This window comes from Danio rerio, chromosome 6 (genome assembly GCF_052040795.2).
Source record: "Danio rerio strain M-AB ecotype USA chromosome 6, GRCz13ab, whole genome shotgun sequence".
NCBI lineage: Eukaryota > Metazoa > Chordata > Actinopteri > Cypriniformes > Danionidae > Danio > Danio rerio.
Window position 1 is genome coordinate 29,283,259 of NC_141026.1, and position 27,863 is coordinate 29,311,121.

General features: G+C 35.0%; 2 protein-coding genes across 16 annotated transcripts in view; one reads left to right on the forward strand and one right to left on the reverse strand.

Moving 5' to 3' along the window:
- The window catches only part of farp2 (FERM, RhoGEF and pleckstrin domain protein 2), a 90,564-nt gene extending 82,400 nt beyond the window's left edge, over positions 1-8,164 (forward strand). For 4 of the 7 annotated variants that reach the window (XM_087257219.1, XM_087257220.1, XM_087257223.1 and 1 more), the window contains 3 exons: positions 2,490-2,597; positions 2,684-2,835; positions 5,142-8,164. In XM_087257219.1, the coding sequence (XP_087113345.1) occupies positions 2,490-2,597; positions 2,684-2,835; positions 5,142-5,235 (354 nt within the window). In that variant the 3' untranslated portion in view covers positions 5,236-8,164. Of the gene's footprint in view, positions 1-637; positions 778-2,489; positions 2,598-2,683; positions 2,836-5,141 lie in introns of all 7 variants that reach the window. The other 3 variants (XM_087257221.1, XM_087257222.1, XM_087257225.1) reach the window with 1 other exon arrangement.
- Positions 8,165-11,121: 2,957 nt separating this feature from the next.
- Positions 11,122-27,331, reverse strand: stk25a (serine/threonine kinase 25a). 9 transcript variants are annotated; one of them, XR_015492734.1, is made up of 11 exons: positions 27,017-27,331; positions 24,909-25,139; positions 23,215-23,271; positions 23,008-23,116; positions 21,230-21,387; positions 20,859-21,044; positions 18,489-18,634; positions 18,289-18,397; positions 14,912-14,983; positions 12,285-14,800; positions 11,122-11,884 (listed from the first exon to the last, which is right to left on the reverse strand). XR_015492734.1 is itself a non-coding variant. In XM_087255493.1 (11 exons), exons 1-11 carry the CDS (start codon positions 27,044-27,046, stop codon positions 11,404-11,406), a joined length of 1,275 nt encoding a protein of 424 aa, XP_087111619.1. In that variant the 5' UTR covers positions 27,047-27,331; the 3' UTR covers positions 11,122-11,403. The 9 variants fall into 9 exon arrangements, 4 of the variants coding, with proteins under 4 accessions (XP_087111619.1, XP_087111617.1, XP_087111618.1 ...); XR_015492735.1 differs by having other exon boundaries at positions 12,277-14,800; XR_015492732.1 differs by having other exon boundaries at positions 11,122-12,010; positions 12,163-14,800.
- Positions 27,332-27,863: the final 532 nt, after the last annotated feature.

Below are 27,863 nucleotides of genomic sequence, written 5' to 3' on the forward strand. Positions count from 1 at the left end.
AAAAATTATCTTCTTTATTTGTTTATTTTGCATTTTGTAATGATTTTTTGTCTTGCTATCTACATTTATATCCTCAATTGCCAATTCTGTTTGTTATTTATTTATTTATTGCATATTCAATACAACAAAGATCAAAAAAAAAGTTCAGTACAAACACTACCTAGAGAAAGAGACAAAGAAATTAATGTCTTTAAAATAAAAATTGACATATACACGCACACACACCACCGATCGTGGCTGTTGAGGTCTGGACTGCAACCGAAGCTTGTGGATGAGGGGCCAAGACTCTTGGATGTTTTCTTTTTCTGCTTCTGTCTCCTTCTTCTTTACCCTCATATTTTCCAGTAGCTTCTCCACCTCCCCTCTTACTGTATGTCTGTAACATTTGTCTCCTCTAACCATTAACTGCCTTTTGGAATAAAAGTTGCTTAACATGTTAATGGATGTTTCTGTTCTTCTAACATTTCCTCTCTAAAGACTTAAATTAGTTTAAATTTCTCGCTTTTTAGCACTCAGGGATTGAACTCTAACATGCTAACACAGTTTTGGTCTTCTGCTCTTCTTCTCTGTTGCTGCCTGTTGCTCATTCTGTCTTCATCAACTCATTATCTGTGTTTGTTTGCCTGCCTGCTGACAGTATTCAGTTCTCCAGCCGTGTCTCCAGAGCTTCCCCCTCGCTATCTGCTCGGTCAGGGCCAGAGACCAAACACCATCACACATGTGTGCTGGTACCGCAACCAGAACCTGTCTCTCAGTGACTATCTGCGCATGAACCAGGTACCAGGCTGGTCAAACCCCCCCTCCAGTAGTGCTCACGCGAGAGGTTTCACTCTTTAAAACATATTTATTTATTTTAAACAAAATACATTATATGACCTTTTATGTTGATGCACATGATTTTATTTAATACGTTTAATTTAAATATTTTATAAAGGGGATATACCGGAATCAGACTGAAATATAATACCGTTTAAGACCTATTTTAAGACTTCACCGACATCTAAAAACTCATCGCCACTTTGGGTTTTAAACGACAACATTGACAACATTTTAACTTTGATTACTTTTAAGGACCTTAAAATATTTTAACTTTTAATTATTTTTAAGACCCTGCGGATACGTTGAGGATGCATTTGTATTACTTTATTTGTTATTGCTAATTAACAAAAACATTTGTGAATCTGTGTGAATTGGAATATGCTGCAGACTTTTGTTTTAGTAAGATGTGTTTAAAACTATAGTGGAACATTGAGTGGGCGGGGTTTTATTTTTCACTCCTCCTTTCATTTTTGTATTGGTTGGAGGAGAGTGTTTAAGCATATTTCACCCAAGTCGTCAAACTGACATCATCTGAGAAGGACCACCGTTCCAGAGCAGAAGTAAATGGTCAGATTGTGATTAAAGGTTAAAAAACATTCACCAATTATTCATTCTTTTTTTTTTTTTTTTGGCTTAGTCCCTTTTTTATCTGGGGTTGCCACAGGGAGAACATTTAAACCACACAGAAACTGCAACTGACCCAGACGAGACTCGAACCAGCGACCTTCTTGCTGTGAGGCGACAGCACTACCTACTGCGCCACTGCATCGCCCCCTGCACCAAAAAGTTGTCATTTAATTAATCATGTGCACTAAAAAAATAAACAGTAAATGTAGATTTCATCCTTTGTCAGTCTTGAAAAGGGTTTTTATGTTGTGCAACCAAACTGCAGTAAAAAAAAACAGGTTCCCTCCAGATCTTTGTAACCGTGACTATCTGATGTGTTTTAAAATATCTGTAACACTTTTTGATGGTCCATTTGAGTATTAGTAGACTGTCTGCTTAATGTCTGCTGATACTGCTGCTAAACAGACATTTAACTGACTATAAGAAACTGCAAGTACATGTTAACTTACACTAACCCTAACCCCAACCCTAACAGTCTCCTTATAATCTAATAAGCATGCAGATGCAATATAACTTAAATTCAACAAACGGACCATCAAAATAAAGTGTGACCGAAATATCAGTTGTTGTTGTTTTTTTTTTTTTTGCATTTTAATTGTCAGGCTAGTTTATTTATTTCTTTGTTTATTTATTTTTCACTTTAATTTATATGATGAAGTAATAAACAGAATAGTAAATTAATAATCAAAAACATGATTAAAATCTCTAATATATTTGAAAAACATTTAAAAATACATTTGCAATTACAGCTTTATTTTTCATGATTCTACAGCTCTGTGCTTGTCACGTTTGTTGTTGTAAAAAGTGCTATACAAATAAACTGCAGTCATTAAGCAGTTCCCTTTTAGGATCTATTTCTCACCACTAATCTGTGTAGAGCGTATGAATTCTATCCGCTAAATTGGAAAATCCTCACTCTCTCGCGCTCAGCTCTTTGTACAGCTGAACTCCTCTACCGCTGTACCAGTGGTCCTTTGTAAATGAGTTCTCTCTGTGCTCTTCTCTTTTGTGAGTTTTAACAGTCATGTTCTCCCACTTTACAGAACCAGCTGTCTGGTTATCTTCTGAGGAAGTTCAAGAACAGCAACGGCTGGCAGAAACTATGGGTTGTCTTCACCAACTTCTGCCTGTTCTTCTATAAGACGCACCAGGTACTGAAATATGAATCAAATTCACGGGCTTGAACTTCCTGCATGAGATCTGGATCATTTCTAAAGGGTTTGTGTTTTTGCTGCAGGATGATTTCCCTCTGGCCAGTCTGCCTTTGCTGGGATACACAGTCAGCACTCCTGGGGAATCAGACAGCATTCATAAAGAATACGTCTTCAAGCTCCAGTTCAAATCCCATGTTTACTTCTTCAGGGCAGAGAGCGAGTACACATTTGAAAGGTGATGTTTGTGGATTTGAAAATCGTTCTCTTTTCATGTTTTGGTTATTCTTGGTTTCTTATCAGTTAATTTTGGTGTCGTCAGTTGTTTTAATTTGATCATTTTCATAATTCGGATATGTGTTGAATTAGTGTACGATTGAAGACATATTTTCTCTGCTGTGACATAAAAAAAATTGAATAGATTTTTGCACATAATAGTTGTAATGACTAATTTCTTTTGTCTTTGCCAAGACTGTACATCATATTTTACTAGTTAATGTACAGGATGCTAGTATTTGGCTTAAAGAGCAATTTTAAAGTCTTGACTAGGCTATTTAGGTTAACCAGGCAAGTTTTCTGTCCTGTAGTTTATTGACAAAAGACAGTAATTGTTAAGGAGGCTAATAATAATGACCTTTTTCAGCCAGACTACAAGAAATAACCGTTCCTCCAGAAGAAAAATATAATGGACAAAATATTTTTTATATAATTATTTATTATTAAATATTTTTATATAATTATTAATTATATTAAATAATTAAATATATTATTTAATATAAAATATTTTTAATAATAAATATTTTTTTTAATATAACAATTTTTTATTTATTTTTTTTGACAAAACCTCCTCACTCTGTTAAACACCATTTGGGAAACGTTTGAAAAAGAATTTAATGGCTCTCTTTAACTGTGCAATAGTTCAGATCCAAATGAATGTAATACAATCAGTATAACTGTTTTTATTTTAAACTATTTAATATATTATTGGTTGGTCATGTTTTTTAGCATCATTTCATTCGGTCTTCAGTGTCGCATGATTTTACAGAAGACATTTTAATATCCTAATAGTATTATTGAATCCTTTTTGAAAACTGTTGTGCTGTCTGATAAATTTGTTTTCATAAAAATGTCAACTTTATAAATTGAAAAAGATTTATTTGTAGATACATATTTTTTTTAAATGACAATTATTTGAAATAGAAACATGTTGTAGCTTTACAAATGTTTATACTGTCACATTTTCTATCAATTATAATGCATTCTTAAAGAATCAGTTTCATTTCAACGTTTTTCAATAAAAGATTATTTGAGAATTAGTTTGATTATGATGATGTGATTATTATTGTCAAAGAATTGCTACAGGTATATTACACATTCCACATAATACTTTTAAAACATGTTTTTTTATGCTAAATTAACAGCCGTTTAATTTCCATCTGTGGTTTGCTCTTGGCAGCATGTTTCTGTATCTGCATGTGTTATGAGAATGTGTGCGCTTGGGCATGGGGTAATGTAAGTTTTTGACGCTATGATAACTTGAATAAAAATATCATGGTATTGTGATTACTGCTCTAAAATAAATTCTTTTTAAATGTCTGGGTAAAAAAAAAAACTTTTTTCCCCATTGAACACAATATATTTTATTTTAGGAAAGATTTAAATTAGATTCATTACATTTTAGTAAACTGTCAAGCTAAATAATTAAAATAAATCATTGACTTTTACTGTCTTCATTAGTTTCAAAAACACAGCTTTCTTTATAACACAATAAAAAAGCATATAAAAAAAGCTTACTTACACCTTAGGCACAGTATAGCAGAAAATTCTAGCGGTTTAAAACCTTGACTCTTCTAAATCGCGTTAAGCCTTGAAACCGTTTATCGTCCAATGCTTACTTTTGTGTTGTCTATTTGATGTTTTCTCAGTTTGTTGTTGTTTTTCTTTTTGCCAGTGTATTCTTAACCTGCAGTGCATTTGATCTCTCTCGACCACCATGAGAATGTCTACTGTGTGCAATTAATAAAAAGTGTGGTCCCACTTTATATTAAGTGTCCTTAACTACTATGTACTTACATCAAAAAATAAATACAATGTACTTACTGTGTTCATAAAGGATTTGAGAACACTTGTGGTGCTCTTGAGTTGGGATAGGGGTTGGGTTGGGGACAGGTTTGGTGGTGTGGGTAGGTTTAATGTGGGTTAAGGTGTACGGAATGGTCAGCAGTGTATTTACAAATGTAATTACAGAAGTTATTTACAGATGTAATTACATACAGGTATTTAATCAAGCATAAGTACACAATAAATACATTGTAACAAACTAATAATTCCTATGTAAGTACATATTAGTTAAGGCCACTTAATATAAAGTGAGACCAAAAGTGTTTGCATATTTTATATCTATTAATAATCTAAAGATTATTTGACAAAGTATATTTGACAAAGTTCCTTACAGTGTTTCCTGTTTTACACTACTTCCATGATATATAAACAGTGAAGCAATGATTCTGAATAACATTTGGACGTGCTCTGCTGTGTCTGCAGATGGATGGAGGTGATCAAAAGTGCAGCGAGCGCCACGGGACGCATGAGTTTGCTCGTACCCAAAGGCCCAGCAGAGGTGAACGTTGGGAACTAAGTGTGAGACTGATGTCCTGGAGCTGAGGGCTGGGCCCGCTGTTTTCAGGAACAAAACCTCATCAGTTTATCCTTTCTGACTCTGTGGGGCGTCATCATAACTTAATTCTTCACTCTGGACTGTTTGCTCTGCTTTGCTCAACCTCGGACTGAAGATAATGGTCAACGTTTTGATGTTCAGTAACTCGCCCAACATTTCTCTTTCTTGTGTTCTCGATAATGAAACACAAAGTGTGCATCTGGCATTTTAGAACCACATTAGACTGAAATAATTCTTGTAGAAATGCAATCGACTGAATTAAGTTATGTTTGTGCGTTTTCCTTAAAGATCCAGATAATCTTGCTAATGCTACACTTGCTGTATTGATGTTTTTAAGGTCTTCGCTGAGAGGAATCTGTCATTAGGATGAGATTCAATTTCAGGACTCTTGTTTATTCAGTAGAAATCTAGTCCCGTTAACTAAAAAATCCTGGGACAACATGATTGAAAACTACTGAAGGAGAGTTGACAAACGGAGGGTTTGTATGAAGTCCAGCTGGTGCGGTAAGTGAGATGAAGGACTGGAGCTGTCAAATGTGTCTAACTGATCTTGAAACAATATAAAGGTCAGTGAGCATGTTTACAGGCTTGTGTAGCTCATAAACTGGAGTTGTATGATCGAGTGCCTTCGCCCATTTAAAGGTCCGAGGGTGAGATGTTGGTACAGGGAGGAAGCTTTATTTTGTCGATGAGACGGCCGTTTTGTTGAATGGCGTTTTGGCAGAGCAGGTCAAAGTAAGTCTTTGAAGGTCATTATTAGGTGACTGTTACTATTTAGAGGATTGGCTTTTGTTGAACTCTAAAAATTAATCAGATATTTATTTTTCTGTTAAGACTGACCAAAAAAAAAAATTCTAACCAAACTAAACGTATTTTTGTTTAAATGATATATTCACAAATGTCACTAGTTTTGATTTTTCTTTTAATTTTTTTTGTGAATAATAGGCTCTAAACTGCTCAATAATGGGGGTATGATGGTCATTCACGGTGTAATATTGTACTTTTTCATTTATGCACAGGGACGATGAAGTGGTTCTGGTGAAGTTAAAGTTTAGTTACGGTTGAAGTTTGCAAATTTGAGTCAAAGATGTTCTTCAGAAGCTAAATCCTAAAGTTTTGGGAAGCAGCAGACTAAATCTGCCAGCTCCCTTTTATTATATTGTATATGTGTTTTTAAACCATATTAATAATTTACAAGTTTACAAACAATATTTGTGTGAACTATATCTATAGGAGTCCGTTTTCACCACAGGATTAAAAAAGTTAAAAAAAAAAAATGTAATCGCTGTCATTTTTATCTGACAATATTGAGTGTATATGTTACGATTTAAAAAATACATGTAAAAAAAAAGTGACATAAGATAATAAAAAAAAACATTCTGACATTTTTCTAGATTTGTGACTTGTAAATTCAGGCAATTCTGACTTTTTTCTTTAAACAGCAACTTTATTTCTATCATTTGCAAACTTTTAGGCTTTCTCACCATTCTGAGCTTATGTCTTGTAATTCTGACCATTTTATTTATTTAAATCTGTGACTTTTATTTTATTTTTTTTAGGTTCTATTCTGAGTTTCTATTTTTTCTCTTAATTTCTTTAATTTTCGATTATTTATTTATTTTTTTATTCTGAGTTTCTCTCTTGAAATAGTGACTTATTTTCTTAGAAATTGCAGCTATATTTTTCCCATTTATGTGTGTCTAAGGTTTCTTGCTATTCCGAGATTAAATCTTTTAAATTCTCACTTATTTTCTAAGATTTGCAACTTTTATTTCTCTCATTTGTGATTTTTTTTTTTCTATTCTGAGCTTCTCTCTTGAAATGCAGATTTTGTTCCCTTAAGAATTGCAGCTATATTTCTCTCATTTGCGGCTTTTTTCATTTATACCTGTTCTGAGTTTCTCTCTTGAAATTCTATTTAATTTTTTATTAAGAATTGCAGTTATATTTCTCTCATTTGTGAGTGTTTAAGGTTTCTCGCTATTCTGAGCTTATATCGTTTTAATTCTCACTTATTTTCTAAGAATTGCAAGTTTATAGACTTATTTGGCATTTTAGAAACATAATTCATAGTTATTAACACGTAACTCACAATTCCAAGTAAGCCTATAAACTCGCAAATGAGAGAAGAAAAAAAAAGGTTTTTTATTCTGTGGTGAAAACAGCTTTTGTTGATATCTAACATATAAACACGTTACGTTCTCTTTTCATTTGAAGGCCAGTTTGTCATTTGTAGTAGCATGACGAAACCGAGTTGGACAGCATTTATTTTGTGACAGCATTACCAGTGTTTACTTATCGCCTTCACTTTACGATGACATATCTGTATGGAATCTGATTTGGGAGATTATTGATTGTATTTATAAGGCTTTTTGGCTTTGTCTGTTCAAAATGCTGTACAAGGTCCGACTATAGGCCTGAAAATTCTTGCGCAAGCCTAAAAAATGTGTTAGTCGGCCACACAATAAGTGGTGTTGCTTTATGTACTCGATAATATACTGTAAGCAGCTTTTCATCTCGACATGAGCTCAAGTATTCCGACGTGTTTCAAATCCCTCTTCATCCACTAATGCACTGTGGGCTCGTGGGATTCACCCATTTTTGTACATTTTATGCAATGACTGGAATCATTATTTCTTTCTCGTTTGTGTGTATTTGGCAATAAGTGGGATGGATGTACTTTTTGAATCCATATCTGACTGCTAAGCTTGAGAAAAGGGAGTTTATTGAAAGACCTCAGTTGTTGTGTCTCCTTCGGTGAGGCGATAAACGGAGTTCTGATCAAATCGCTTGTCTCCGACTTTACTATTTATTTTGTTTAGCATATCCTGTACACACCGCATGTTATGACTTTGAAGGGATATCAAATAAAAACTGAACTGTGTAAACATTTCTTTCTCATCTTTTGGTTGACTTTTAAAGGGGTATAGTTCAACAGAAAATCCAAATTATGTATATTGGCTTGAAAATGCTAGAAATTTCACTAGAAAATGAAGCTAAGCTAAAAGAAAATATAAATGTTTCTTGTATACTTTAAAATGCTGCTAATTGCTGAAATTTAAATACTAACACTAATGAAAACTAATACTAAAACAATGAAACCAATAGAAATCTATGAGATTAAACAGAGATATAAGAGAGAACACAGAAAAAATACAAATATAAATTTGAAATACAAATAATATAAAAAAATAATAATCTTAAAATGGCAACATTTTATATTCAAATAGTTTAATAAGAAAAAATAATAAAATTTTACATAGCTTCATATAATAGACATACACTACCTGACAAACGTCTTGTCGTCTATCCAAGTTTTAGGAACAAAAAATAATAACTTCTAGTTGATCATTTGGTATCAAAAGAGGCTCATATAAAAGTCAAAGGCCTCTAGATTACACTTATTTTACCAAAATAAAATATGTTTGTGCCTTGATTAATAATATTTAATTAGGACAGTAAGGTCTGACTTTGCTTAGACAAAAGTCTTGTCACTTAACAGAAATAATGTACAGTATAGATTATAAAGTCATGCTGCAGTGGAAAAAGAATTAATATTGTGGATGACTCCCATGAACTTGGAGGACTGCTTCCATACATCTCTGTAGACGCGGATATCTCATTAATAGTCATCTGGAATGGCAAAGAAAGCATTCTTGCAGGACTCCCTGAGTTCATCAAGATTCTTTGGATTCATCTTCAATTCCTCCTTGCTCATCTTATTCCATATATGCTTAATAATGTTCATCTGTGGTGACTGGGCTGGCCAATCCTGGAGCACCTTGACCTTGTTTGCTTTCAGAAACTTTGATGTGGAAGCTGAAGTATGAAAAGGAGCACTATCCTGCTGAAGAATTTGCCATTTCCTGTGGTTTATAATGTAATGGGCAGCACAAATGTCTTGATACCTCAGGCTGTTGATGTTGCCATCCACTCTGCAGATCTCTTGCATACCTCCATACTGAATGTAACCTCAAACAACGATTTTTCCTTCACCAAACTTGAATGATTTCTGTGAGAATCTTGGGTCCATGCAGGTTCCAATAGGTCTTCTGCAGTATTTGCGATGATTGGGATGCAGTTCAACAGATGATTCATTAGAAACATCTACCTTCTGCCACTTTTCCAAATGATCAACTAGAAGTCAAGTTACTATTTGTTGTTTTTAGAACTGGGATTGACGACAAGACTTTTGTCAGGTAGTGTATTTAAACTTTTTTCATCTATATAAAATGATCAACACAGCACATCAAATAGGGTAAGCACAACTGCAGCCATCAGACTCAAAAATACATTTGATCAATTCTCATTTCAAGCAAAGCCTGTTAGAGATTTAATTACATTAAAGTCTCTTAAATTACATGTACAGATACACTATCTTTATAATCTTTTCAAAGAATCAAAGTTCTGGAGGGAAAGACATTCAGTTGGGCAGAAATTTCCAACACGCTCATTGTAAATGTGCATTTCAGCCTGCATTTTTGTGAAAGTGCTTAAACACATTTCAACATTTGACTGCAGTTTCTAGGTAAAGTGAGTACTTGAGGGCAGTATAACGGCAATACATTTAGTTCCTTTTCACATTAATGATATTTACAGACATGTTATCAACAAATAATGATTATTTTTGTGTAGTTTTTCCCACAACACCAATTAAATACCACAAAACAACTTAACAGTGTCTATGATTTGTAATCGAATACATTTGCCTCACCTGTCTATCTCCATATAGACAACTTTTCTAGTGTGGTCAGTTTGCTTGGTAGTTTACATTGAACGTTGTTTTACATGTGATACAGATCACTGGTTCAAGTCCAGTGAAGCACAGTTTCGCAAAAGAGAAAAAAGTATTGTAAATTCAAGGTAAAACTTCGTGATGGCAGTGCACTTTCCCTTACATTTGACTTTAAACACTATTGGTTGGGTTTAGGGAAGTGTTTAGGTTCGCTAGGTAATCTCTATGACAAGCTCTGCCTTCTCGTGGACGTGCAGAAGGAAGACCAGTATCTAAAACAAAAAACAACCTAAGGAACGCATTTCAGATTTGCAAAAACGTAGACAACGCCCTCTAGTGGATTTGTCATCCGAAACATACAACAAAACACCTGTAGTAAAGTATTTTACATTTTGCAAACATGTAGGGTGAGGCATGTGTTTACTATGAGCCTGGGTTAGAAATTTCTCAGCTTTCATTGCACGTATCTTGCGTATCTACGTTATCACTCAATTGAATGGGCGTTATCAGTGGTTATCAGCTGATTGATATGGGCCAGTAGGGGCCTTCTGCACCTTCTGGTAGGCTTTGAAGACTGTTATCATCCATCCACATGGTTCATCAGCTATAGATCACATACAGCTGCGGCCAGAAGTTAACGAGAATTATTATTTATTCAATTTCCCATAAATTGTATTTTATTACGTCTATCCCAACCGTCACAGTAATGTAAAAACAGATCTGGACCTGGAGTCTTCTCTAGTATAGCTGATTGACTACTAGAATTATTTATATTATTTATAACATTTTTCATGAATTGTATTTTATTAACATCCACCCCAACCCTAAACCCAACCGTCACAATAATGTATAAACAGATCTGAACCTGGAGTCTTCTCTATTAGTGTATCTGATTAACCGTGTGGATAAATGAACACCCTTCTGAGTCTATCATTGTCTATCAGCTGATAACCACTGACAAATGCCCATTCAACCGCATGATAACATTCAAAGCGGGTGAGAATGACATAAGTAAAATAAAGTACACAAATGTACATTTTGGTGTGAACTAACCCTTCAAACCTTTCCCTTTACACACTGTATTTTAAATTACAATGCACAAATAATCAACATTTTCCTTTGTTCATTAGTTTATTTAATTTATAGTTAAATGCACTGTCATTTAACCAAATGCACATACGATTTATATTTTACATTTCATTGGCATCATATTGTATTTTACATTTCAGTTTCATATTTTACATTTCATTGAAAATTCTACAAAGAAAACTTGTAAACTCATCTCATCATACAAGCGGTGATGGACAGACTGGTTGGTCTTCAGCTGGTGGGCGCTGAGGACCAGCTCACGAGGGCATCAGGAGAGTCTGTCCATCAGGCTGGTCAGAGAAACCTCAGCGTTTTAAAGGTAAGCTGTTTCCGTTGAGCGTAAACCTGCAGGATTGGGACACACAAGTCTCCAAAGTTCACTCCAGCGCAGGATTCAGGGCAGCATGCAGTTCAACATCCTACAGCATAGAATCTGCATGACCTGAAAAGCTGGCATAGTCAGAAAATGACATATTAGATAGCGTGTGTACTAGAGATGCCAACAGTTAATCGAACATCGCTTCATTTAATCATTCAATTTTTTTAATATTTATTTTTTTAATCAATAATAATTTTATTTTACAGTAAGTACATCTTCCTTTAGGTGAAGATGCTTGAGTTTTGAGTATCATTTGTAAATTCTGTCATGCCGGTGATAACCGATGAGTTTTTAAATGGGATATATCGCCCTCCGAAGGGTAGTTCAAAGTGAGAAAAAAAAACATGACGGCTTCACGCACAAGTCTGCAAAACAGGCAACTTTAAAGGGTATAACTCAGGGGTGCCCTAACTCGGTTCTGGAGGCCCTGTGTCCTGCAGATTGTAGCTTCAACCACAATTAAACACACCTGGACAATCTAATCAAACTCTATAGCAGGGGTCATCAATCTCGGTCCTGGAGGGCCGGTGTCCCTGCAGGGTTTTGCTTCAACTTGCTTCAACACACCTGCCTGTGTATTTCAAGTATACCTAATAACACCTTGATTATCTTGTTCAGGTGTGTTTGATTATGGTTGGAGCTAAAATCTGCAGGACACCGGCCCTCCAGGAACAAGTTTGGTGACCCCTGCTCTATAGGTATACTAGAAACTTCCAGACAGGTGTGTTTAGACAAGTTGGAGCTAAACTCTGCAGGACTTCGGCCCTCCAGGACAGTGTTTGGGCACCCCAGATATGACTGATGCACACTTCAGACACCCATGATCCTTTGCCCAGGGAAATTGTTTGATGTCGCACAGAATGACAACTAGAGGCTCTGACACCCCATTCACACAGGGCGTCAGCATCAACGCTTCCCATTCACTTTGAATGGGTGACGTCAGGCATTGCCGAACTACATTGTGGATCCGTCGGCGGCACTCCAGTGGCGTTGCTTACTACAGAAGTTGGGACTTTCTCAACTTTTCAAGTGCCGACGGAAGCGTCAGGCAATAAGATTGCTGTGTGCAAATACACCCGCTCAGACAGTAGCCGATTGCTGACTAATTTTATTGGCTGACGCTGATATGACAAATCGCATCACCCCAACTTCAGACACCCCCTCTGTCAAGCGTTGACGCTGAAGCACTGTGTGAATGCACCGTGAGGTTAATCTTACCTATAAATGTATGTATTTAATTTTTCCATAGGCATTTAATTTGATATTCATAAATAAAAATGATTTAGAATTAAAATCAATGTAAAATCAATCACAGTTCTAAATGCATACAAACATGCATAAATAATTAATTAGAAATAAATAACTAATGTGTAGGCTGAACAATCTATTCAGATTTCCAAGTGTGTGTTGTGGGTGTCAACTAGTGGAAAAAATTTAACAAATGCACGCCTCCTTAATCGTCTCATTATGAGGATAATGATGTGCATTCCAAAAAAAAGAAGCTTTTTTTTGACCACTACATCCTTCATCCTTTCAAAGCTGTCACTCCGGAGGGTAAACCAATCAAAATAATTAAGGCATAGAGGCGACACCTTCCAAATGTAATGCAGTGAATATGTCCCACTGAAGTAGACCTCTTTAATTAGTAAAGCTGCAGTTTATAAACTTTGCCTCTTTGCTGCCATCTCTGTTTGAAAGGCGCAATTGCAGCTATTTACGTAAGTATATTCAGACAGCTCCCATCGCTATCCATTTGAAACGGCATTTTGAAAATAGAATTGGCATATTCTCCAAGTGTGGTTGGAAATTGTACACAACATTTGTGTTATGGAAAAAATCACATTTCCCTTCACCTTCAAATGAATGTATTCAGAAATATCTGGACCAAGTGGACTGAATATGTAAGGTTACTCTATCTAGACTTTGTAGAAGTATAAAATAATTGTTACTCGGTTTTAATCTGCAAGGTATGCATTTTCTATTTTTTTAACCAGTAAGCTTTCTCTCACGGTCTCCTCTTCAGACTAGAAACTAAAGTTTAATATTATTTAATACAGAGTTGGAATATTAGGTGTACTGAATGTTTGACCCTCTCTAAATTATGTAAATTTTGTTATTAATATTGTTTACATTGTTAGTTGATCATTTTTGTTATTTACTTTGTTTATTTAATTTTTTACGTTGTGTTTTGTTACTTTCTATATTGTATTGAAAAAAAATTATTGGCAGTGAAAATATATCCCATTTTAAGTTGAAATGCTGCATTGGTTATGCTGCTACACTGAAAAAAAGAAAAGAAAAAAAAGAATTAGCATGTCCCAAGTTGAATTGAATAATCCAAAGTTTTCAATTCTTGATGATCGACTATTTCTGGTAAAAATTCAAAGTGCAGATCTGTGCGTGTACATTGTCTGTATACATTGCATGCTAGATGTGAGTTCAATAAGAACTACAAACGTTGTTTAAAAGGTGTTAACAAACTAGAAACATGGTGGATGCACTAGACAGATGGTTTAATTGAGAGTCTTTTCTAAATGGAGAGAAATTGGAAAAATGTCAGAATTAATGTAAATTAATATGTAACAAATGTACTTAATATTGAACGAATTTCACATTTTCAGCCTAATATTTCATCTGCAACAGCAATGTTGAACTTAGGAAATGACTGATTACTAACTTCTGAATCTGAGGAGATGTCTCCGCAATGGCAGATTGACCTCCTGCTGCATTACCAATATAGTAAGAAATTAAACATGAAAGAAATGTGGATGATGTGACGAGATGATTGACAGGGCCTGTAACTACTGTAAGCAACAGAATAGTGACGTATGAAATGGTTAAGTAGTCTGAAATCTTGCATTCTCTTCTGTTAAACACTGAAAAGTATGTTATTTTTTTGGTGTTAGTATGCAAATTGGAACATAGCACATATTTCCAGCAAAATCCCACCTGTATCACTCCCGTTATAAAAGCTTACTATTGGAAATCAGGCTAAGATAGTTTTAATGGTCATATACTGGTTTAAAAATTCATTTTTAATAAAAAAAAACGAATGGTTTGTAGCTTTAAATGAAATTTAATTGATCTCTTATTTAAACGACTATTAATCTTGGGAATTTGACATTCCTAGTATGTACAGAAGCACATATGAGACTGAATGCAGTGTAGTTTTGAAGGTCTGTTTACCTGCAGACTCTCTCCATGACGTGATTGAGCAGCCGGTCAGAGATTCCGGGACTGGACTCTTCTGCTAGGCTGAAGGCGTTTTCCAGCTCCTCCACAGCACAAACACCATTCCCACCGACACGCCGCTTCTCCTTCAACTGCAAACACAACAAACCAGACTGCTGATCCATGTGTCCAGAATCGACACTGCAGCGGGTTTTCATTGATGGAGGTTTGCAGACATGCATGTGAGTTTCTGAATTGTTTACCTCTTTGAAGATTGGTGTGATGAACGATGTCAGAGATGATGACTTTGGTTGCCTTTTCATAACATCTGATGTCTGGGAATGAAAATGAAAACACAGCTCTGTTACCGGTAATATGACTTCAAATAAGTGATCTTCTGTTGCAATTCTACAACATTTATGTGCAGTTGGTAAAAGAAATACATCTTACAACTTTTGATGAATTTTTCCCCTTCACTTACAAATATCATGAAAAATTGTGGATGGTTTTCATGTGATATATCTCTGATCTCTGAAGTGGCGCAGTAGGTAGTGCTGTCACCTAACAGCAAGAAGGTCGCTGGTTCGAGCCTCGGCTGGGTCAGTTGGCGTTTCTGTGTGGAGTTTGCATGTTCTCCCTGCGTTCGCGTGGGTTTCCTCCGGGTGCTCCGGTTTCCCGCACAGTCCAAAGACATGTGGTACAGGTGAATTAGGGTAGGCTAAAAATTGTCTATAGTGTATAAGTGTGAATGAATGTGTGTGAATGTTTCCCAGAGATGGGTTGCGGCTGGAAGGGCATCTGCTGCGTAAAAACGTGCTGGATAAAGGGACTAAGCCGAAAAGAAAATGAATGAATATCTCTTATATCATGATCTAACCTTACCGGGGCAAAATATCTTGATAATATCGTATTGTATCCTATTACTGTACAGTGCATCTGGAAAGTATTCATAGCACTTCTTTTTTCCACATTTTTTGATGTTACAGCCTTACTCTAGAATTGATTCAATTCTTTTAGTTCCTCAAAAATCTACACACAATACCCCATAATGACAATGTGAAAAAAATGTTTTTTTGAAATTGTTGCAAATTTATTAAAAATAAGAAAGCTGAAAAATCACATGTACAGTAGTATTCACAGCCTTTAATTCAGAATACTTTGTTGATGCACCTTTGCCAGAGATTGCAAGTCAAGTCTTTTTGAATATGATACCACAAGCTTGGCACACCTGTCTTTAGGAATTTTTGCCCATTCCTCTTTGCAGTACCTCACAAGCTCTATCAGGGTGGATGGGAAGCGACAGTGTACTGCCATTTTAGATCTCTTCAGAGATGTTCAATAGGTTTTAGGTCTGGGCTCTGGCTGGACTCAAGGACATTCACTGAGCTATTGTGAAGCCACTCCATTAATATTATAAGAGCACTCTGAATCAGGTTTTCATTCAGGATGTCTCTGTACATTAGTGCATTCATCTTTCCCTTTATCCTGACTAGTCTTCCAGTTCCTGCTGCTAAAAAATATCCCCACAGCATGATGCTTCCACCACCATGCTTCACTGTAGGGATGGTATTAGCCTGGTGATGAGCAGTGCCTGGTTTTCTCCAAACAAAACACCTGGCATTCACTCCAAAGAGTTCAATTTTAGTCTCATCAGGCCAGAGAATTTTGTTTCTTATGGTCTGAGAGTCCTTCAGATGCCTTTTGGCAAATTCCAGGTGGGGAGTGTCTTCTGTCTGGCCACTCTACCATACAGGCCTGAATGGTGGATTGCTGCACAGATGGTTGTGTTTCTGTATCGTTCTCCTCTCTCTACAGAAGAATGCTGGAGCTCATACAGAGTGAACAACAGGTTATTGATTACCTCCCTGACTAAGGCCCATCTCCCTCAATTACTCAGCTTAGATGGCCGGCCAGCTCTCGGAAGAGTCCTGGTGGTTCCAAACATTTTCCACTTATGGATCATAGAGGCCACTGTGCTCATTGGAACTTTCAGAGAAGCAGAAATGTTTCTGTAATCTTCCCCAGCCTTGTGCTTCGAGACAATCCTGTCTCGGAGGTCTACAGACAATTCCTTTGTCTTCATCTTGGTTTGTGCTTTGACATGCACTGTCAACCCTGTGAGTATGCCTTTTCAAATCATGTCCATTTATTTATTCATTCATTTTCTTGTCAGCTTAGTCCCTTTATTAATCCGGGGTCGCCACAGCGGAATGAACCGCCAACTTATCCAGCAAGTTTTTATGCAGCGGATGCCCTTCCAGCCGCAACCCATCTCTGGGAAACATCCACACACACATTGACACACACACTCATACACTACTGACAATTAAGCGTGCCCAATTCACCTGTACCACATGTCTTTGGACTGTGGGGGAAACTGGAACACCCAGAGGAAACCCACGCGAACCCATGCAAACTCCAAACAGAAACGCCAACTGAGCCGAGGTTCGAACCAGCGACCCAGCGACCTTCTTGCTGTGAGGCGACAACACTACCTACTGCGCCACTGCCTCGCCAAATCAGGTCCAATCAACTGAATTTACGACAGATTAACTCCAATTAAGCTGCTGAAACATCTCAAGAATGATCAGTGGAAACAGAATGTACCTGAGCTCAATTTAGAGCTTCATGGCAAAGGCTGTGAATACTTCTGTACATGTGATTTTTCAGTTTTTTTTAATTTTTAATAAATTTGCAACAATTTCAAACAATCCTTTTTTCTCATTGACAATATGTGGTATTGTGTGTAGAAATTTTGAGCAAATAAATGAATTGAATCCATTTTGGAATAAGGCTGTACATAAAAAAATGTGGAAAGTGAAGTGCTATGAATACTTTCCAGATGCCCTGTTCCTGAACGTCTGACTACTTATTTGACTTTTTATCTTATGTATTTATTGCATTTTCTTTGATCCACTTCGCTACAAGATTATTCCAATTAATCTAAATGAATGATTTCATTTCAAATAGAGCTATTCAGGTCATCTGCCGAAATTGTATTCATATCACAATATATATCGCAGGAAAAATAAAATATCACAATGTCAGATTTTTCTAATATCATGCAGCCATAGTTAGATATTTTTTCAGAATTGTGTTCAACATCACAGTGTTGATTAAAAATAGGGTGAATGTTTGTTAATGACTTTTAATTTGCTAAGATTGAATGAAACAACATGAATATTGTTTAATACTAACAGGGACTACACCAGCATGCAATATGGTTGATGATAAAAGAGACCAAAATGTAGCCTCAAATAACAATCAACTTTCATTTTTGTTACAATCCGCTGTCCCGCTGCATTGCACTGTTCATTACAGCAGGAGATCAATATGCACACATTCATACATTTTTATTTGATTGATGTGATTGTAATACTTATTTTAATTACAAACTTCTTTTTGACCCAATTTTCTAAAACTTTAGCTTCAAATCTTGCCAATGTTTATCGTATAATGTTTGAAATGTACATGTTGTTAGTGTTGTGATTATACAGTAGCTCGTTGGTTTGTTTTATGCTCTTTTTCATGAGAAAATATTTACAGAAGGTGTTTTTGAGATTTGCAAAAATTATTTAATGGTGCTGTTAAATTTTTTTTTCTTTTTGTAATATTAATCTACATCTGAACATATTTTTACCTTGTTGTCTAAATGGCTGAGGCCTCTGTTTAGCTTGTTGATGGTAGAGGGCCGAACAGTGGGGAAAGTCCACATGGGCCCCTGGTCCCGGTCATCCCCTTCTCCATCCCTGAGCCAAACACACAGAGTAAACTGACTGGATTTTCACAGATCTCCTTTTTTTCTGATTGCTCAGGTAGGAATGAGGATCAGACACATACATGTCAGAGTCATCAGAGCTAGACTCCTCCCCATGGCCCTCTGACTTCCAGCGGCGGTATCGATCTATCAGCTCCGACAGGTAAGACGTCTTCTTGGTGTAGCGGGTGATGAACTTATGTTTCAGCAGCTCTTTGGCTGTCGGTCTCTGTTAGATGAAAACAGCATATCAGAAAAAAGCAATGTCTGAAAGACAGTAGACAAGTCTAAATTTAAATGTAAATTAAAGTTAAGGACACAAAGTTCAAATTTAAGACAAACGTTAAGTAAAAACTAAAGATTATGTGAAGTTTCACAAACTAATTTTGAGAGGAGCAAGTGATAGGGTTGATCGCGGCTGGTCTCCCATCTGTAATCATTAATAAGCCAATCAGATTAATCCAAACTCACTATAAATCGCCCATCTAGCATTATTCCCTTAACTTTCTTTTTTGAAGAATCCCGCATCTGCACCTTTTCCTCATTTACTCTCGAGAACTACCTGATCTCATACCACCTTAAATGCTCATCGACCAGGCAGGAGCCCTGGGCTTAGTTATCTCCAAGCTCAGGGTTCTCTCCCAGGACAGCATGCCAAACTTGCTAATATTATCAAGCAATATCTAAGTGTGAACTCTTGAAATATTTGTGTTAAAAATTAATTATTAGATACAAGTTGCATTTCACAAAACAAATATAAGCTGCTCACTTAACTATATTTAAAGGCAATCATTTTTTAATCATGTCATAAATGGAGATTAAACAAGATATATAAGACTAACAATAAAAGTCTATGAAAGCAAAAAATAGTAATAAATCCAACAATTTTAAGTGCTTAGTTTAGTTTAAGTGCTGGGTTGAGTTATGAGTTTCAAAATGTACATTCATTTAGAGATTACATTTTATGGTACCATTAAATGCATTTTTTTTAAAGACTTCCCACTTTCATTGTTAAAGGTTAGTGAAGGAAATATGGATGTAAAAATGGGGTGAAATTAACTATAAAAAGTCTATCATTGTTTTTGTGTTATGGCAATAATAAATCAATGTCTGATATTAAAATTGTATACTATGTAGCAAAAATTTTTATAAAATCTAGAATTTACATTTAAGGATATTTAGATATTGTAAAGTTTTGTTTAAAACAAAAACCCTTTATTTTGAGATTTGCTTAAGATAATATATATATATATATATATATATATATATATATATATATATATATATATATATATATATATATATATATATATATATATATATTATGACTGTAATTTTTGTATATATAAAGATCAGCTTTTTGCATAAATACACAAATATAAAATATATGACCCTGGACCACAAAGGCAGTCATAAGGGTTAATACATTATCTGACTAAATACGCTTTCTTCTGATGTGTGGTTTGTTAGAATGAAACAATATTTGACTAAGATATTTGAAAATCTAAAATCTGAGTGTTCAGAAATTCACCTTTAATGTTATATCAAAATTAATTGTAACAAAATTATAACAAAAGTTAATTACATAAAGTTTTCTATCATTTCAGTAGAAAACTGAATAAATATCTTCATTGAACATGATCTTTACTTAATATTCTAATCTTTTTTTTATAAATGAACATATATTTAAATAAATATAGCTGCAAGCAGCAACTATCAGGGCCACATCATAAACAAGCAAGGCAACAAGCTACAAAGCAGCTGGAAAATTTTAAAACAATTTGTCAGCATGGTCTGAGCAAAATTTGGTGGAAATTGGGCTAACGATCTATGGAGAATTCAAAACAACAGATTATTCAAACTAATTCAAGATAGTGGACAGGAAGTCGGGTCAATTAGGGAATATATTATATCAAAGTTCTCTATTTGATCCAAGAATATATGACAATAGACAAATCTATTCAAAAGTCATTTGATAAAATTTGTATGATTTCAATTAATAGAATTAAATTGTTTGTCAATTTTACCCAGAAGGTGGTGCAAACTGATGTAGTTTGGTCAATGTCAGGTCTAGATCACACACTTTAAGTTTGGTTTTAAAAATTCAATCCATTGCAGTGATTCAGCCTGTAATGTCATCTGACAGCATTAAATCAAGTTTGCGCTTATGCTAAATGACAACAGTTTTGTCTACCGACATGAATTCCAAAACTTCTGGTCTTAAGGTAATCAGAGTCAAATTTGTTGCAGATCGGACCAACGCTCCAGGAGGAGTTAAAAGAAGAATGGTTTGAACAAAATCAAAATGGTAGACAGGAAGTTTGGCAGATTAAGGCATGATTGGTATCTGTGTTATCAGCATAACCCAAGAAATAGTAAATATACAGATATTAGCCAACCCCATAGCCCAATTCTTGTAATTAATAAGTTAAAAAATAAAAAAAGATACTAACAAATCGTGGCTCTTTATTGAGACAAGCTTCAACAAAGTCCTTAAAGGCTTTGCTGTAGGAGCCCTCCAGCGTGGGGGGGTTATTTTTGGGGATGAGGAACAGGACCCTCATGGGGTGAAGTTCAGCATTTGGTGGTTCTCCCTTAGCCAGCTCGATGGCAGTGATGCCCAATGACCAGATGTCAGCCTGAGAGAGGTGAAGGAGAAAAAAAGTATAAAACGGGGGGTCAGTACTTGTGCCATCTGTCTGTCTCTGAATATTTAATTGAGCACGACAGAAGCGGCCTTCACTAGTTAACAGATGTTCATGTGGTAGACTTAAACATGATACCTGTGAGCTCAATGACTGGCAGAACAAGGAAGTGCTTGTACCTTGAAGTCATAAGCGGACTGTTTGATGACCTCTGGTGCCATCCAGAATGGAGTCCCTACAAAAGTGTTTCTCTTGATCTGCGTGTCTGTTAACTGACCGGCCACTCCAAAGTCTGCCAGCTTGACTTCTCCATGCTCAGAGAGTAACACATTGGCCGCTGGAAACAACAACAAAAAAGTAGAGGTTATTCATATAGAGACATTTAGTGTTACGCCTACGACAGACAAAGTCAGCATCAAATAATTAGTGACAATGAAAACAGACTGTCTGAACCAAAAACCTGCATGTGAACACACCAAAAACACAACAGTGGACTGAAACAAGAACATACATTCAGCATCTGCATGAATATTCATTTATCTTTCCTTATCTGCAGGTGGCAGTATCTGTATCAGTATCTGTCATTCCACAAAGGAAAACGAACTAGTGCTGCACACATACAAACTATAAATAAAGCAGTTTTTATGTACCATTTTCACAGTATTTCTCGATCACTATAAAGGGATTTGCTCATGTAATTATGTTAATATGATAATCTATATAATTTGCAAATATTTAAGAAATGCAACAGACTGTCAGTCGGCTTCTTTGTGTTAGTTCTTGACTTGTTGTATGCTTAGTTTCGTGACTTCAGTTTTTGTTCTCGCACTCATAGCTGTTTCTGGAGCTGTAGCTGATTCGTAGCTGAACATCCAATCAGAGCACTCTGGATGGCTGACACAGAATCTACATGCTGAATTGGGCAAACTCTCTCTGATGAGAGAAACACACCAAACAAACTAGACTGACAGACACTCATCAGCAGCCTGATGCTGCACAATAGCCAACTGTAAACATAGCGTGTCTCGCCCTTTACACATGTTTTTCATGCATCTGTCAATTTTGAGATCTGGCTTTTTGGCTTTTCAAAATTTGATGAAAAAAATGCACTTTTAAGTTAATTTGGCACACTTTCACTTTTTTAGTTACAAATACAGTTTTTAGTTACAAATACATTATGTATTTGTACAATACATATTTTTAAAGGTCATTTGCTCAAAATGAGTTTTTTCTCTTGAATTCCTGAACCATAAATCTCCATATTAGCTCCACTTCACCAGATTTTTTCATATCTGTATTTTGAAGGTTCTTATCCAGGTATGTTCAGAATTTGGCTTTTTATTTTTATTTTTTCTGGCTCATGACAGCACTTTCTGAATTATGAAGTGATAAAAAAGAGATTTATTAAAAAAGCCTATGTAAAAAAAAAACTTTGACTAACATTATGTAAAATAATAATTTAGAACCTGATTCATTGAATGGTCAGATATTTGTGCTAGAAATGTATGCAGCTCAGCACATATTAGATAAACAATGCCTCATTTTCATATTTAAAAACATGTAATACCCATTTTTGTATAATTCTCAATAATCAATTGGTGAGTGGGACAATAACTATTAGGTTTTTTAAAACTCTTTTAACATGTACTGTCTTGCCAGAAATAGAAAGTTTGCCCAAAATTATAAATCATTATTTACTCTTCCTTCATGTTTCCAAACCTGTATGAGTTTCTTTATTCTAATGAACACAAAAGAATGAAGAATGTAGGAACATGGACTTCCATGGTATTTGTTTGTCTGTATGCATGTCAATGTTTACCAGTTTCCAGCATTCTTCAAAATATTGTCTTATGTGTTCAATAAAAAACAAACAAATGTTCCACTGGTACCACTTTAGGGCGAGGAAATTGTGAATACATTTTCAATTACAAAACAGAAGCAAATTTAAAGTGTTCACCTTTGATGTCTCTGTGAATCTTCCTCTCTGAGTGCAGGTAGTCGAGTCCTTTTAGTATTTCTCTGAGGATGGTGGCAATATACACCTCTTCCAAAGTTCCAGGTCTGAGCTAAAATCAAAAAAATTAGACATGTTAAGTAAAGGTGATTTTGCTATTTTCAATAGCTTTAGAAAAAAAACACAAATGTGACGAAAAAGCCAACTCACCAGATCCAGAGCGGATCCACCTCCCAGATATTCCATGATGATCCATAGTTTAGAACCCTGAGAAACAATAAACCACAAAATAAAATTTGTATAAACAATGTACGTTTAATCATCACTTCTGTTTTGTCTTTTATTTTGGTATTTATTATTATATATATTATTTTATAATAATATTATTTTGGAATAATGTTTTAAATGGGCTGCATTTTTTTAAACATTTTTGCTTTAAATAAAAAAAAAATTAGTACTTTGTTTTTTTTTATCAAATGACTATTGAATTGAATTATGTGTGTGAGTGTGTATATGTTATATATATGAGCAATATCACACGAGTAGCAGTGCGATATGGCTGTATATCGGCACTGGTGGGAGGCGTGCGTTGGCAAGAGGCCGCAGGCCGAGTGCATTAGTGCCTCCATCAGTGCAGATATACAGCCATATCGCACTGCTACGAGTGTGATATTGCGTTTATACAACAGTTTGACTGCATAATTGTGTATATAAAAACAAAATTAAACATGGAGAGTCTCAAAAACCCTTTTGTATGAGGAACTACTCTCTTCCGGATTCAAATCATAAGCTGACAGTTAAACAGTTGAGCGTGCATCTTTTAAACTTTAGATCTGTAGTGTTTGCTTTTTGCTGGCTGTATGTGGGTGGAGTAATACACAAAGGGTAAAGAGGCTGTAGGAGTTCTGATATTGCAGAGTATCGCACAGCTATCAGCCAATCAGATTTGAGAACCAGACAGAACTGTTGTATATATATATATATATACAGTATATATATATATATATATATATATATATATATATATATATATATATATATATATATATATATATATATATATATATATATATATATATATGGATGTTTCCCAGAGATGGGTTGAGGCTGGAAGGGCATCCGCTGGCAAGTTGGCGGTTCATTCCGCTGTGGCGACCCCGGATTAATAAAGTGACTAAGCCGACAAGAAAATGAATGAATATATATATATATATATATATATATATATATATATATATATATATATATATATATATATATATATATATATATATATATATTCATATATAAACTTTTAAGTTCAAATAAATAAATGATCACTAAAAAGATTAAAACTTTTATAGAATTTATAAGTATTAATGCATTGGATTACATATGCAGTATTTTTCCTCAACTGTGGGGTCAAAAAGAGTTTCAGCTAAGAGGCTGAAATACCTCTGGTTTCATAAAAATGTCTATGTTCTAAAGATAAATGAAAGCCTGGTGGGTTTGGAAGGACATGTGAGCCAGAAAGTAATATTAGTAGGCAACTGTTACTTATTAACATAATGTTTGCAGGAGTTACTACATTTTTGTCTATCTTAACGTCAATTTTTAGTTCATGATACTTGGTGCATGAGCTAAATCAAGGGATAGATCACCCAAAAATGAAATCTGTCATCATTTACTCACCATACACTGCTCCAAACCTGTTTGAGTTTCTTCTGTTGAACACAAAGGAAGAACTACTGAAGACCTTTTGGGTGAAATATCCCTTTCATGTTATTGGAAAGTGCTTTCAGGAAGTCATGTTTTTTTTTTTTTTTTTTCAAATGCTTTCATTTGGGTGAATTATTTATGAAAAAAAACATGAGATGAGATGATATTTTAAAAGCAGTTGCCAAAATAATTAAATATCCACCAACCGTCAGATAGGATCCATAGTATTTGGTGACATAAGGGCTGTCGCACTGGCTGAGCACTGTGATCTCCTGCTGGATGTCTTCAATCTCATCTTCTGCTTCTTCCAAGTCAATGATCTTAATGGCAACAACCTCTTTGGTGCGGTTGTTTATGCCCTTATAAACCTCTCCAAAAGAGCCTTTACCGATGCGCTCCAATTTGGTGAAGTATTCCTCAGGATTTAAACGTGAGTTCTGAAACAAATTAACACAAGAACAAATACTTAAATTAATCTATGACATCACTCAACACTGTTCATCTTCTTCACACAGGTGACTGCTCTATTATTACCAAAGCAACAAATCAACATCTACCCAATCATCGCTGGAATACAGATCTGAAGAAGAAGAGTATCTATAGATTGAACCATCAGAAATCCTGTGCAGTTTTTTAAGCAATTTTTTCATTTTTTGACTCAAGGAGAACACATCGAGCATCTGTTTCCTTGTTGAACACAACAAAAACAAGAATCAAACTGACGATCCATCTGGAAGTGACACGGTTTTGAGGAGAGGACTCAAAGTTCAGGAGATAAGAGCTCCTCTTGGTATCAGCTGAACATCTTATTTCTCCATTCATTACTCTCTTATTGCACCTATTTAAAACCCTGCGCAATCAACTAAGCTTTACTATTCTTGGTAGGACTGCCCACCAGAGGCCCCATAAAATGAGATCAACAGGCCACGCGCCTTCTAAAAATTCTCAGAAACATGAGTTCATTGTTCTGCAGCTACACCTCTGTGTGGTGGGTGTGTCTTTTCCGTCAAAGATAGTCAGACTCTTTATAACCTCATCAAAACATGATGCACTGCAGTTATCATAATGACCTACAAAACAGGAGGGAAAAAACATAAAGCTGTTAACTGCATCATGAACCAATCATCTGTATTTAATGCTTCTCATTTGGTGTTTCCTTTATATTATTATGGTGGTGTCAAAAAGTGTGGCTTAGTTAAAACCAAAAATTAGGATTACTAGATTAAAAAAATATACATTTATGAGTAAATATAAATAATAAATTTGTTTACTGTTAATACTCATAAAAATATAATTACTAGTTATTTCTGGAATTTAAATTCATTTATATCTAATTCGAAAGATATTAGCAGAACATGTTTAGCCAGATATATAAGCTCTTATTCTGTTGTTCCCATTCTTACAAGATTAATCAATAATCGAACGCCATCTCTGATTATTTTTATTATCAATCATGCAATCCACTGGGTCAATTAGTTGCTGAAAATTTTGTTTTTAAAAAAGATGTGTAGCCTACTTGTGTAAAAGGTTGCAAATCACATTGAAGTTTCTCAGAAAAAAACAAAACGTTTGGTTTGCAGTTGTGATGAATATGTTTTTGTTAATTCTGCTATTATGCGAAATCTTTTCTAACAATAACTATCATCCTAAATTAAAAAAAAAAAAAATTTGTGTATTATTTGTTATTAAATGTTTTTTTTTTTGTTTTGTTTTTTACAAGGGAGTATTGTGAAGTAACAGGATTTTGCGCAAAATGTGGGAGACAACTACTATTAAAAATTAGTTAAATATTAGCTTTATTGGTTTGTTAAAATGTACCACAATAGTTTTAATTAGACAGGCCAAAGTCCACATTTAATGGCCACTGTTTATTTCAAGTGTAGAATTCTAGCCTGAAGCTATATATATATATATATATATATATATATATATATATATATATATATATATATATATATATATATATATATATATATATATATAAATTTTCAATAATGCCAAAAATGACCAAACATTACATTTTAGTGCACAACTTGTGATAATGTATGCTAAAACTATTAACAGTAAGAAAATGCATTTTTAATTATTGTTATTATTATTATATGTACTTATTTTTACTTGAAATCGAAGCATTTGAAACAATTTATTTACATAAATACTAAATATAACTACCAAGGTGAACTCATTTTTTGTATAATACAATGGCATTTAATGCAAAGTTCAATCCTTATCCAAGAAGGATGCTATATTAGTTATGTCGTGTATGAACAACGGCTGGAGGTCTTTTGCTGTCATCTTCATCTGTCTACTTTACCTGGTTGCGAATGTTCTGGAGGTGAGCCATATCCTGCTGGATGTACCAGCTTCGGGGTTCACAGATTTTCCTCTGGCTCTCTTTCTTGCTCAGTCTGTCTCCTACCAAAGGAACAGCTTGTTCCCAGTCCTTCGCTGTCTAAATCATTCCAGTAGATCAGACAGACCCGCTGTTCATTTTACAAAAGTGTAATGTGTATCCCTGTCCATCCAGTAGCGCAGACAAGCGGTCTTTCGTCTGAATGTTCACGCTTTATGTTCTGCATAGGAGACTCCCTCTACAACCTCACTACTTTGACGAAGAGAGAAGACGTGTGTTTCGCGCATGCGCATGTCAACTATAGGATGCTGGGAATAGTAGTTTTTCACGATCCTCTAATTCCACAATAGTATTTTGATACAGCCTTTGTGATGCAAGCTGAGATTTTTTATTTATTTTTTATTTTTTTATTATTAACTCAATGCCACAAGAACAAGAGGTAGGCTATTACATTTAACAGTTTCTGAAAGATATATATAAAGTAAAATTACATTTACATTTAAATGTTTTCAGTGCATGCCGAGAGCTGAGATTTTTTTTTTTTTCGAGAGCTGAGATTGCATCGCCCAGAAATGCAGCTTGTGACGTCACCGTGAAAGGCATTGGATGAAAAAAAGCATTGGATACAGCTCAGATTGCATCTGCACCAAGTCTGCAGTCAGACCCCTTTTTCTAATTCAGCTTCAGTGTCAGAATTGTTTCAAATTGAATTGAAAATTAAGCACATCACTTGTTTTATGACATATTGTTTGTGAGTCGTCAACAAGGCTAGAAGCAGCCTACAACATGTTCAATAAGTCTACACTTT